At 40.6% G+C, this 13,903-nt stretch overlaps 1 protein-coding gene across 3 annotated transcripts in view; it reads left to right on the top strand.

Moving 5' to 3' along the window:
- ift172 (intraflagellar transport 172) overlaps window positions 1-13,903 on the top strand; it is a 271,291-nt gene that overhangs the window by 111,087 nt on the left and 146,301 nt on the right. For all 3 annotated transcript variants that reach the window (XM_072557593.1, XM_072557602.1, XM_072557583.1), the window contains 3 exons: window positions 5,452-5,544; window positions 11,084-11,161; window positions 13,004-13,252. In XM_072557593.1, coding sequence (XP_072413694.1) covers window positions 5,452-5,544; window positions 11,084-11,161; window positions 13,004-13,252 — 420 coding nt within the window. The remainder of the gene's footprint in view (window positions 1-5,451; window positions 5,545-11,083; window positions 11,162-13,003; window positions 13,253-13,903) is intronic.

The raw sequence follows: 13,903 nt of genomic DNA, 5'->3' as shown, positions 1-13,903 counted from the left end.
CCATTTGTTGCGAGTATTAGATAACTTTGTCCCACTGAGACAGGCAGGGAATGATAAGGTGAAGGAGCCTTGAATGATAAGAGCAGAGGGCCTTCTTGTCAAAAGGAAGAAGGAAGTTTACTGAAGTTTGATGAATAAGGATCTGGCGTGGCTTTACAGGATTATATGGTAGCTAGTAAAGATCTCAAAATTGGACTGAGGAGAGCTGGGAGGGGGCATGAAAAAGCCTTGGTGGGAAGGATTAGGGAAAACCCAAAGGCATTCTACACTTAGATGAGGAATAAGAAAATGATCAGAGATGAGGGTAGGGCTGATCAGCGATATTGGACGGACCTTGTACCTGGAGTCTGAAGAGGTCGGTGTGGCCCTAAATGAGTTTTTTTCTTCAGTATTCACAAGAGACATGGACCTTGTTGATAGTGAGGACGGCGTTGACCAGGTTATTAGGCTTGAACAGATTGAACAGAAAATAAGGAAGTGGATGTGCTGGGAATTCTGGGGAGCATCAAGATAGATAAGTCCCCAAGGCTGGACCAGATATATCTAAAGTTACTACAGGAAGCGAGGAATGAGAATGATGCGCCTCTGGCGATGATCTTTGCATCTTCACTCTCCATGGGAGATTGGAGGGAAGCAAGTGTTTGTTCCTCTGTTCAAGAACGGGAAAGGGGCAATTCCTGGGAATTACAGACCTGTCAGTCTTACGTCTGTCGTAAGCAAGGTATAGGAAAGGATTCTGAGAGATAGGATTTATGGCTATTTGGAAAACATAGTTTGATTAAAGATAGTCAGCATGCCTTTGTGAGGGGCAGGTCACGCCTCACAAGACTTTTTGAGTTCTTTGAGGATGTGACAAGACAAGTTGACGAAGGTTGAGCAGCGGACATGGTGTATATGGATTTCACTAAGACATTTGATAAGGTTCCCATGGTAGGCTCAATCAGAAAGTTAGGAGTTATGGGATACAGGGAAATTTGTCTGGATACAGAATCAGCTGGCTGAAAGAAGACAGCAACTGGTAGTGGATGGAAAATATTCTGGCTGGAGGTCAGTGACCAGTGGTGTGCCATAGGGATCTATTCTTGGGCCTCTACTCTTTGTAGATTTTATAAATGACTTGGATGAAAAAGTGGAAGGTGGGGTTAATAAGTTTGCCGTTGACACAAAGGTCAGTGGTGTTGAAGATAGTATCGAGGACTGATGCAGGCTACAACATGACATTGACAGAATGCAGAACTGGGCTAAGAAATGGCAGATGGAGTTCAACCTGGATAAATGTGAAGTGATTCATTTTGGAAGGTCGAATTTGAATGCTGAATACAGGGTGAAAGATAGGATTCTTGGCAGTGTTGAGGAACAGAGGGATCTTGGGTCCACGTACATAGATCTTTCAAGGTTGTCACCCAAGTTGATAAGGTTGTTAAGAAGGCGCATGGTGTGTTGGCTTTCATTAACGGGGGATTGAATTTAAGAGCCGTGAGGTTATGCTGCAGTTCTACAGAGGAGACCGTGAGGTATGCAGATGCTGGAGATCAGAGTTGAGTGTGTGTTACTGGAAAAACACAGCAGGTAAGGCAGCATCCGAGGAGCAGGAAAATTGATGTTTCGGGCCGAGCCCTTCATCAGGATTGAGGCTGGGAGCCTTGGGAATGGAGGGATAAGTGGGAGGGGGTTGGGGCTGGGGAGAAGGTAGCACCACCCCCCTCCCATTTATCTCTCCACCCCCGAGGCTCCCAGCCTAATTCCTGATGAAGGGCTCAGGCCTGAAGCATCGATTTTTCTGCTCCTCAGATGCTGCCTGACCTGCTGTGCTTTTCTAGTAACACATTGTCAACCCTGCAGCTCTATAGAGCCCTAGTTAGACCATACTTGGAATATTGTATTCAGTTCTGTTCGCCTCATATGGGAAGGATGTGAAAGTTTTAGAGAGGGTGCAAAGGAGATTTACCAGGGTGCTGCCTGAACTAGAGGGCATGTCTTATGGGGAGAGGTTGATGGAGCTGGGGCTTTTCTCATTGGAGCGAAGAAGGGTGTGAGGAGACTTGATAGAGGTGCACAAGATAATGGGGGACATAGATAGAGTGAATAGTCAGAGACTTTTTCCTGGGGCAGAATGGCTGTCACAAGAGGGCATAATTTTTTGTTATTGGAGGAAGGTTTAGGAGAGATATCAGAGAGTGGTGGGTGTGTGGAATGCACTGCCAGCACTGATAATAGAGTCAGATATATTAGCAACATTTAAGCAACTCTTGGATAAGCACATGGATGATAGTAAAATGAAGGGTATGGAGGTTAGTTTGATCTTAGAGCAGGATAAAAGGTCAACACGATATCAAGGGCCTCAAGGTTGGGTGACTGACTGTGTGAAGTTTGTATGTTCTCCCCATATCTGCATGGATTTCTGCCAGGTGCACCGGTTTCCTCCCACATATTAGTTGGATTGTCTAGGAGTGAGTAGTCTAGTTGGGTTAGTTATGGTAAATGTGGGTTTATGTGGATATGATGAGGAAGAGATGCTATTTGGAGGGTTGATGCAGACACAATGGGTGAAATGGCCTCTAGCTGCACCATGATTTCTATAATTTCCATTCCCATAAGAAGATATAACAAAAAGAAAGAATGTGAAAGCTCCCTAATTTTCCCCTACTACTACTTTTGCTCACCTTCCTCCGACTTTGACCTGAGCCACCCTTCCTTTGAAGCGTATTTCTCTTTCTGCTTCTCCCCTTTTAAGTATTGCAAATATTCAAATAAATTCCATTTTCTCCAACAATATTGTTATGTTGTTACCTTAAACATTGAGAAATCTTTGTCTCTTGTGGGGCTTCCATTTGACCTGCCTATTTAACATTGCTGTTTGCATTTAAAGCTGAAAATGTGTTGCTGGAAAAGCGCAGCAGGTCAGGCAGCATCCAAGGAACAGGAGAATCAACGTTTCGGGCATAAGCCCTTCTTCAGCCCTTTGACATTCCTGAAGAAGGGCTTATGCCCGAAACGTCGATTCTCCTGTTCCTTGGATGCTGCCTGACCTGCTGCGCTTTTTCAGCAACACATTTTCAGTTCTGATCTCCAGCATCTGCAGTCCTCACTTTCTCCTGTTTGCATTTAAAGCCAAGTAGTGCTGGGGATTTTTCTGAGTCCTTTTACTTTATCAGGTTCAAATTCTTGGGGCTTTGGCACCAGTACTGGGAATTGGCAGCTGGTCTGATGCCACTTGGATCATGCTAGGACCACAGTCTTGGAGATTCGCATAAATTGAGAAGTGGGTGAGGGCTCAGCAAAAGTTATTAAAGTTTCCAAAACTAGTAATAGGACAAACTATGGAGAATGTCAGACTCTAACTTTAGGCACAGTGGATGAGGGGACAACTATGAGAAGGGAGTGCAGTCATTGCAAAACTGAGGGTTGTGTACTTAAATGCACAGAGTATATGAAACAAGGAAAATGAGCTTGTAGTACAGACTGAAATTGGCAGGTACACTGTTATAGTTATCACAGGCATAGCTACAAAGGGATCAGGGTTGGATCCTAAATATCCAAGGATGCACATCCTATCTGAACACCGAGGTTGCGGGGTTACCTTGTTTGTAAGAAATCAAATTAGATCGGCAGCAAGAAGTGATATAGAGCAGGAACGCTGACAATCTGTGTGGATAGAGTTGTGGAACTGCAAAGGAAAAAATACCTGATGCAAGTTGTGTACAATCCTCCAAACAGTAGTCAGGTTGTGGGAAAGAAAATAAATCAGGAATCAGAAAAGGCATGTTAGAAATGTGCTATTATAATAATCATGGGAGACCTCAAGATGCAGGTGGCCTGGGAAAGTCAGGTTGGTAGTGGATTTCAAGGAAAGGAATTTGTGGAATGTCTAAGACATTTTTTTTTTGAGTAGCTTATTATCGAGCCCGCTGAGGAACAGGAAATTCTGGATGTGGTGATATGTAATGAGTCAGACTTGATTAAGGATCTCTGTCCCCTGAGGGGACAGAGACCATAATATGATTAAACTCACCCTGCACTTTGAGAAGTAGAAGCTGGAATCACATGTAATGGTATTACAGTTTGAGAAAAAGGAAACTACAAAGACATGAGGGAAGAGCTTGCCAGAGTTGATTGAACCTATTAAGGAATAGGTACCTATTAAGGAAGACAGTGCAGCAGCAGTGGTAGAAGCTCTGACATAATTCAGGAAGCACAGCAGAAATCCATCCCAAGTAAGAAGAAACATACTGAGAGGAAGACAAAAGAACTCTGGCTGACAAGGGAAGTCAGACACAGTATAAAAACAGACACCGTGGTGAGGATTAGTGGGAAGCCAGAGGAATGGGTGGCATGGTAGCACAGTGGTTAGCACTGCTGCCTCACAGCGCCAGAGACCCAGGTTCAGTTCCCGCCTCAGGCAACCGTCTGTGTGGAGTTTGCACATTCTCCCCGTGTTTGTGTAGGTTTCCTCCAGGTGCTCCGGTTTCCTCCCACAATCCAAAAATGTGCAGGTCAGGTGAATTGGCCAGGCTGAATTGCCCGTCGTGTTAGGTGAAGGGGTAAATGTAGGGGAATGGGTCTGGGTGGGCCGCTCTTCAGAGGGTTGGTGTGGACTTGTTGGGCCGAAGGGCCTATTTCCACACTGTAAGTAATCTAATCTAAGTCTTTAAAAAAACCAGCAGAGGATAACTTTAAAAAAAACAATAACTGTGGAGGGAAGAAGGTGAAATGAGAATAGAGTTTAGAATGGGTGAGCGGCTCGTTGATTGAAACTTAGAGAATATTGAGAGGCTTCTACAGAATGGACATAAGAGAAAATGTTTCCACAAATATGAGAGACTAGGACCCAAGGGTACAGCCTCAGAATGAAGGGATGACCTTTCAGAACTGAGATGAGGAGGAATTTTTCAGCTAGAAGGTGGTTAACCTGTGGAACGCATTGCCGGAGAGGGTTGTGGAGGTTAAATCATTGAGTGTATTTAAGACAAAGTTAAATAGGTTCTTGATTGTGGAGAGAAGGCAGAAGAAAGGTGTTGAGAAACATAGCAGCCATGATTGAATGGCAGAACAGACTTAATGGACCTAATTCTGCTCCTGTCTTATGGTCTTAAGTAACACAAGTGAATGTCAGCTTCTAAAATCTGATCCTGTAATATAAACCAATAGGAAAATTGCATACACTGTCTCAAAACGCACCTTCGGGCTCTGCACTTAATTATTCTCTGGTAATGAAGATCAGTTCCAGCATTATATGTTTATGCAATTGAACTATAAAACATACTTGAACAATTTGGATAAAATGTGTTTTTTTTCTGTATGCCTGATATTACACCAGAAAAACAATTGTTTAGATCTGTTTTAATTTTGATTGCTTAACTATATATTTTTGTTTGGACATTAGACTACCATTTAATTGTTCTCAGTAAAATAATGAAAGAACAGATGCTAATTTTATCCTTTGTTTTTTAGGGAGGTGATGGCTCAGACAATTACCTTGTTCGTGCACGGTTGGCTATGTTGGAGAAAAACTACAAATTTGCAGAAAGTTACTATCTGGAACAAGTATGTTTGCAAAAGTATTAACTAATTTAAAGCCATTATCAGAATACTGTTGTCCAATGAACTTTATGTGTACACTGAAACTTGCACACTTGTAAATTTTAATATTGGTTTGTATAGTTTTCAGTGCAGACACATAATTCTAAATTTCTTCCACCTTAATGAAACTATCCTGAGAGTAATTGTTACTCTGCATCAATTTATAGGCATATAAAGCAAATAGATGTTTAATGTGAAATGTATGTCTTTGAACAATGTCACTTATTTAACAATGTTACTGTTTAATTTTTCATAGCAGCTGTATTTGCAACTTTTCAATCCACTAAAGCACTATAAATGATACAAAAATCATGATGTAATCTTTGGGAGGGTTTCAGCTATTGAACTTTTAAAGGACCGCTTTTTACTGCAGCTATTTTGTTTTGGCAGGCCTTTAAAGCCAGCTAGTTCCACTCACCAGCCTTTTACCTATTGTACTGAAAATGTTTCCTTCACCTAAAAATACACATCCCTCTTGAAAGCCTTCGTTCAATCTTTTGGAGATGCCAGTGTTGGACTGGGGTGTACAAAGTTAAAAATCACACAACACCAGGTTATAGTCCAACAGGCCTGTTGGATTATAACCTGGTGTTGTGTGATTTTTAACTTGATTCAATCTGTCACTGTTATGTTCTCTGTTAGTGCATTCCACATTGTAACCATTAGTTTTTCTTCTTTTCACCTCTAGTTCTTTTGTCAATTTGATCCTTAATTCCATCCTGTCTACTTCTCAACATTTGAATGTACTGGAACATTTTCTCACTATCTATCTTGTTTAGACCTCACATGATTTTAAACACCTCTTAAATTTTCTCTCAACCTTATTTTCTTTCAGGAGAACAATTCCAATGTCTCTAATTTACCCTCTTGTGTGAAGTATTCCATCTCTAGTACCATTAACATGAATCTTCGTCGCATCTTCTCTTAAGCCTTCACATCTTGTCTAAATCTTGTTGCCTAAAAATGAATACATGGTGCCAGTTGAATCTGAACTAGTGTTTTTATAAAAGTTAACCAAAACTTCTTTCTTATCTTAATGCTGTTTTGAGTAAAGCTCAGAATCCTATATAAATGATTTGGATGTGAACGTAGGAGGTATAGTTAGTAACCAACCATCACTTTCATAATGAATCCTATCACTGTCAATGACTTGTACATATGTAGCTCCAGGGCCCTCTGCACTTTAGTATTACATCATTCATTTTACATTGCCCTTCCAAATTTTATCATTTTAAATAGCACTGCTACAGATCTCAACTAGTGGCTTTACTCCATTTTTGTGAATGGACAAGATAGGCACTGATTTAGGATCCTGTCATTGGATCAATTGTTAAGCTATATGATATTAGGATAGTGCCAAATTCAGCATATCTAGCATCTCCAAATGTGCCTAATGTCCTGAAGCAATATTACATGGGCTATGCAAGAAAACAACTAGTGGAAAATTCTGACCCTGACACAAATAGGCAACCATATTGATGCTTCATAACTGAGTTGCAAAGATTCTATGAACAGAGCAAGATGCCTCTGAGTAATCCACTGGTTTCTTTCTAAGTATTGCAGGTACTTCAAGATCCAGGTCCTTTAAGTATAGCTGACTCATAGAGATGTACAGCACGGAAACAGAACCTTCGGTCCAACACATCCATGCCAACCAGCTATCCCAACCTAATCTGGTTCCACTTGCTAGCACCCAGCCCATATCCCTCCAAACCCTTCTTATTCATATACCCATCCAGATGCCTTTTAAATGTTGCATTTGTACCAGTCTCCACGACTTCCATTGCAGCTCATTCCATACACGCACCACCCACTGTGTGAAAAAGGTGTCCCTGAGGTCTCTTTTATATCTTTCCCCTCTCACCTTAAACCTATGCCCTCTAGTTCTGGACTCCCCCACTCTAGGGAAAAGACTTTGTCTACTTATCCTATCCATCCCTTTCATGATTTTATAAACCTCTATGAGGTCACCCCTCAGTCTCCTACACTCCAGAAAAACAGCCCCAGCCTATGCAACCTCTCCCTATAGCTCAATCCTCCAACCCTGGCACAATCTTTGTAAACCTTTCCTGAATCCTTTCAAGTTTCAGAACATCCTTCCGATAGGAAGGAGACCAGAATTGCAAGCAATATTCCAAATGTGGCCTAACCAACATCCTGTATAGCCGTAATATGACCTCCCAACTCCTATAATCAATACTGTAAGCAATAAAGGAAAGCATACCAAATGCTTTCTTCGCTATCTTATCTACCTGTGACTCTACTTTCATGGAACTATGAACCTGCACTCCAAGGACTCTTTGTTCAGCAACACTCGCTCGGACCTTAAAATTAAGCGTATAATCCTGCTAAAATTTGCTTTCCCAAAATGCAACACCTGGCGTTTATCTAAATTAAACTCCATCTGTCACTGCTTAGCCCATTGGCCCACCTGGTCAAGATCCCGTTGCAATCTGAGGTAACCTTCTTCACTGTCCACTATACCTCCAATTTTGATGTTATCTGCAAACTTACTAACTATACCTCCTATGTTCACGTCTAAATCAGTTTTTATAAATGAAGAAAAGTAATGGACCCAGCATCGATCCTGGTGGTTATGGTAGGGGATTTTAACTTTCCAAACATAGACTGGGTCTGCCATAGTGTTAAGGGTTTAGATGGCGAGGAATTTATTAAGTAAGTATAAGAAAATTTTCTGATTTCAGTATGTGGATGTACCTACTAGAGAAAGTGCAAAACTTGACCTACTCTTAGTAAATAAGGCAGGGCAGGTGACTGAAGTGTCAATGGGGGAGCACTTTGGTGCCAGCGAGCATAATTCTATTAGTTTTAAAATAGTGGCGGAAAAGGACAGACCAGATATAAAAGTTGAAGTTCTAAATTGAAGGAAGACTAATTTTGGCGGTATTAGGCAAGAACTTCCAAAAGCTATTTGGGGGTAGATATTAGCAGGTAAAGGGATGGTTGAAAAATGGGAAGCCTTCAGAAATGAGATAACAAGAGTCCAGAGACACTATATTCCTGTTATATGTATAGGGTGAAAGGAAAGGTTAGGCAGAAGTGGGTACTGCAGATGCTGGAGATTAGAGTCAAGATTAAAGTGGTGTTGGAAAAGCACAGCAAGTCAGCCAGCATCCGAGGAGCAGGAGAATCAACATTTCGAGCAAAAGCCCTTCATCAGCAATGAGGCTGGAGGCCCCGGGGGTGGAGAGATAAATTGGGAGAAGGTAGCTGAGAGTGCAATAGGTGGATGGAGGTGGGGTTGAAGGTGACTGATCGGAGAGGAGGGTGGAGCAGATAGGTGGGAAAAAGATTGACAGGTGAGAGAAGTCATGAGAACAGTGCTGAGCTGGAAGATTGGAACTGGGTTAAGGTGGGGTGAGGGGAAATGATGAAAGTGGCGAAGTCCACATTAATGCCACGGGGTTGAAGGGTCCTGAGGCGGAAGATGAGATGTTCTTCCCCCAGGCTTCGGGTGGTGAGGGAGTGGCGGTGGAGGAGGCCCAGGAGCTGAAAGGAAAGGCTGGTAGGTGTAGAGAATGCTGGACAACTGAAGAAATTGAGGGTTTGGTCAAGAAAATGAAGGAAGCATATGTCAGGTATGGGCAGGATAGATTGAGTGAATCCTTCGAAGAGTATAAAGGCAGTAGGGAAGTATAGGCAGTATAGTTAAGAGGGAAATCAGGAGGGCAAAAAGGGGATATGAGATAGCTATGGCAAATTGAGATAAGGAAGTTCCAATAGGTCTTTACAAATACATTAAGGACTAGGGAGAGAATAGAGCCCTTCAATGATCAGCAAGATGGCCTTTGTGTGGAGCCGCAGGAGATAGAGGAGATACTAGACGAGTATTTTGCATCAGTGTTTACTGTGGAAAAGGACATGGAAGATATAGGATATAGGGAAATAGATGGTGACATCTTGAAAAATGTCCACATTACAGAGGAAGAAGTCCTGGATGTCTTGAAATGCATAAAAGTGGATAAATCCCCAGGACCTGATCAGGTGAACCTTGGAACTCTGTGGGAAGCTAGAGAATTGATTGCTGGGCCTCTTGCTTAGATATTTCTATCGTCGATAGTCACAGGTGAGGTGCTGGAAGACTGGAGGTTGGCTAACGTGGTACCACTATTTAAGAAAGGGGGTCAGGACAAGCCAGGGAACTATAGACTGGCAAGTCTGACGTCTGTGGTGGGCAAGTTGTTGGAGGGAATCCTGAGGGAAAGGATTTACACATATTTGGAAAGGCAAGGGCTGATTAGGGATAGTCAACATGGCTCTGCGCTTAGGAAATCATGTCTCATGAACATGATTGAGTTTTTTGAAGAAATAACAAAGAGCATCGATGAGGGCAGAGCAGTGGACATGATCTACATGAACTTCAGTAAGGTATTCGGCAAGACTCCCCATGGGATACTGGTTAGCAAGGTTAGATCTCATGGAATACAGGGAGAACTAACCATTTAGATAGAGAACGATTTCAATCTCAACCACTGGGTTTCTTGCACGTTTCAAAGTAGGCTCAGTAGCACTGAAGCCTCAGCGCCAGGGACCCGGGTTCAATTCCCACCTCGGGCAACTGTCTGTGTGGAGTTTGCACATTTTTCCCGTGTCTGCGTGGGTGCTCCCACAGTCCAAAGATGTGCAGATTAGGTGATTGGGCAATTTAGCATGGCCAAAGTGTTAGGTGCATTAGTCTGGGTAAAATGTAGGGGAATGGGTCTGGGTGGGATGCTCTTCGGAGGGTCGGTGTGGACTTGTTGGGCCGAAGGGCCTGTTTCCACATTGTAAGGAATCTAATCTAATCTAGAGGAAAACTAAAATAAAATTACATCTTATGTAAAGACGTGAAGTAATCAAGAATGTAAATTGCACATAGATAACAATAATCTGAGTGCCAGTAGTTGAATGACTATTGAAAGAACTCCTCAAATTCCCATTCAATGCTTATTCCATCCAATGTTACTAGGATTATCTATCATTATACTTTTCGTTTAGAGATTAAAAATAGCACCAGGATCCAATTAAAATCATTGGACTCTTGATTTAAATCTAATAATAATGTACTTGCCCATTGCAAGTGGATATTTACAGTCTTGGTGAAAACTGCATTAAAACTGACACTACCATGCAGCATTTCCTTCTAAGGGCAGATAATGCCCTGCTCCTACCCAATGGAGTGGACCCATTTTTCTCTGCAATTCTCAACTACTTTCTATTTACTCCCAAGCATCCATAACTGTTATATTACACAATGAACTTCTGTGAAAGTCTATATCCTTATTTATCATGTAGGTTCTAAATGTAAAGTGCGAGTCAAGCTATGGGTTTTTGTTTGAAATGTGCATAGACAATAGAATGTAAAGCTTAGAATGCTGTCAATTTTGTTTTCTGTGTAGAGCACCCAAAATTTAACAGCCATTAAAATTATTGCATTATTTTTTTCAGCATGTTACTACTTGTTTTTAGAATATTATTTAAACAAATGTCAATCTTTCTTTAGAATGCTGTTGATAAAGCCATGGATATGTACCAGGAACTACACATGTGGGATGAATGTATTATGGTTGCTGAAGCCAAGGTAACTTGTTCTGCATATTGACGGGCATAGTGAAATCTCGATGGCTACAGTAGCTCAGGTTGGGTGTTAGTTGCCAGATGAGTAAATATTGAATGCTTATTCACAAAAGAATGACAAACGGGGAATAAGATAGTGAAAAAAGACAAAAGCTGAATCTTGTCGATGCTGAAAATCTGAAATAAGAACTGAAAATGTTCGCAATACTCAGTAGCATCAGTAAAGCGAAATTTTTAATTTTTCAGGTTGTGAAGTCTCGTCTAATCTCTGATGAAGTAAAGTGTGTTTTGAATTGCTTGTGTTTTATCCAATTTTCCAAATTAGAAAACATTACTGAATTAATACTTTTTGCTTAATTTAAAGATTAGGCATTAAGATGAGATTTAATCTGCGATTTTACATGGATACAAAATATCAAATGGCATTATTCTGAGTAGGGCAGCAGAGTTTTCCTGCTGATGTGACCAGTAATCTTCCTACAATTGTCCTTCATTTCAAAAAATGTTGTTGATTTAACTTGTTTATGTCTATGGAAGCTTGTGTAGAAATTGGGGGATGCCAGTTTCTAAATTCTGAAATGCAATTCAGTATGTATATTCTATTGGTTGTGTCGCCACAGTCGTCTTGATTAGCGTGGTGCTGGAAAAGCACAGCAGTTAAGGCAGCATCTGAGGAGCAGGAAAATCGACATTTCGGGCAAAAATCCTTCATCAGGAATACCCAAACCATAGGGTCTACTCTCTTATTAGAGAGAAGCAACTGGTGGTGATTTAACCTGAGGGCCACCATATCTCAGACGAGGGAAGAGGTTGAGAAGGAGAGTCCTTCATGGTAACCTCAGACCAGGGATGGGAATTGAAACCATGCTCTAGTCATCCTACTGTTCCGCAAACCAACAATCCAGCCAACTGAGCTAAATGTTACATTGGGCAATTACAAAAATAGAATGAATTCAGAAACCTGAGATGTCAGTGTGACAAACTAAAACTTTTTGTGAAGTCTGTAAATTTTAACATGAGAAAAGAAAATTTATGCTGACATTAAATAATATTAAGGCTGAGTCAGAAATTGAGCTGCTCTTTTGAAGTACCAGAGAAAACAAAGTAAACAAACATTTTATTAACTGGCACCAATGGGACCAGGAGTGTACTAGTTGATCAAATATTCTGGTAATCAATGCAAAAATACATACATGTACTAAGTAAAAGAAATGTAATGCAGGGTTTATGCACATCCCTGTTATAATTTATTTACAGCATAAATCAATCAATAATAACAAAGAAAACTTACCAGCATAGAGCCTTCTCACTCGCACCCTTAAATGACCATTTAGATATCATGTAGATCACAACAATACAGTAAACATCTGGTATTTCAGGTATATAACTTTTGCTAGTTTATCGAGAGTACTGGTTCATGAGGTACCAGTTAAAACAAAGTTTGCTATACCAGCATTCAAGTTGTAAAAATCTTGTTTTAAATTATGAATGTCTTGCATTGTACAAACCATTAGAAATTAGTAAGGTACTATATTCCTTCTCAAAAGTTCTAACTAAAGGAAGTTCTTTACACCATAGAATTAAGGTTTGAATTATCTCATTCCCTCAGTAGATACCAGTGACAAATTGAAAAATGCTTAATGGAAAACTGCAGTAATTCAGTTACGACTGTGTGATAATGTACATTCAAAGTTTATTCTTTATAATCAATTTTTATATGACTATAACAATAACTGTGAATAACACCTGGAAATAAATAAAGGTTGAAAAATATCAAAATAAAATTTAACTTTCTGTGGAAAGAAATGTACTATCTAATTTATAACTGTTTTGGCTTTTCCTTTAGGGTCACCCTGAATTGGACAATCTTAGACGGAGTTATTATAAATGGTTGATGGAAACAAATCAAGATGAAAAGGCAGGAGAAGTGAAAGAGAATGAAGGAGATTACCCTGGTGCCATTAATCTCTATTTGAAAGCTGGCCTGCCCGCAAAAGCTGCTCGATTAGTATTGAGTCAAAATGAACTTATGACAAACAGTGATATCATCAATAGAATTGCTGCAGCCTTAATTAAGGGGGATTTCTATGAAAGGGTGGGTATTAGGACTATCTGTAGGTTTTGTGTTGTCTTTTTATATATTAGCTGTTCATTCTCAGTCTAAAAGTTGCCTTCTTGGAGGAAATAATGGTGTAGTCTTTTTGTTGCTGGACTACTCATTTAGACACCTAGGTAATGATCTGAGGATAAGGATTTGAATTTCACCACAACAGGTGGTAAAATTAGAATTTAAAGAAATGATGTAATGATGAGCATGAAATTCTTGTTGATTGTTGTAAAAATCTGTCTGGTTCACTAATGCTCTGTAGGCAAATTCTGCAAGAAAATCTGGTGTCCTTACCTCGTTTGGCCTACATGTGACTCCAGACCAATAGCAACTGTCCTCTGAAATAGCCTAGCAAGCGATTTGGTTGCATCGAATATATAGAAGAAAACTCTCAAAGGTATTAGGCCAGACTAGGCATCAGAAACCAACCTAGGCGCAAAAAACATCAATCTCAAACTCAACCTGTTGACCTGCAGAGTTCTTACATCTAGGGATTATGTTAAAATTGAGAGGGTTATCTCAGAACAGTTAAACAATGGTCATATCCATGAAATCATTTTGCCATCATCTTCCCTTGGTATGTTATGCCCTAGCAGCGGCAGTACAATGGCAGTATATAGTCAGGAGGGAGTTGCCTTG

The sequence above is a fragment of the Chiloscyllium punctatum genome, chromosome 3 (genome assembly GCF_047496795.1).
Source record: "Chiloscyllium punctatum isolate Juve2018m chromosome 3, sChiPun1.3, whole genome shotgun sequence".
In the NCBI taxonomy this organism is placed as follows: domain Eukaryota; kingdom Metazoa; phylum Chordata; class Chondrichthyes; order Orectolobiformes; family Hemiscylliidae; genus Chiloscyllium; species Chiloscyllium punctatum.
Note: the sequence above shows the minus strand (reverse complement) of the source record. Positions and strands in the feature narration are given on the sequence as shown.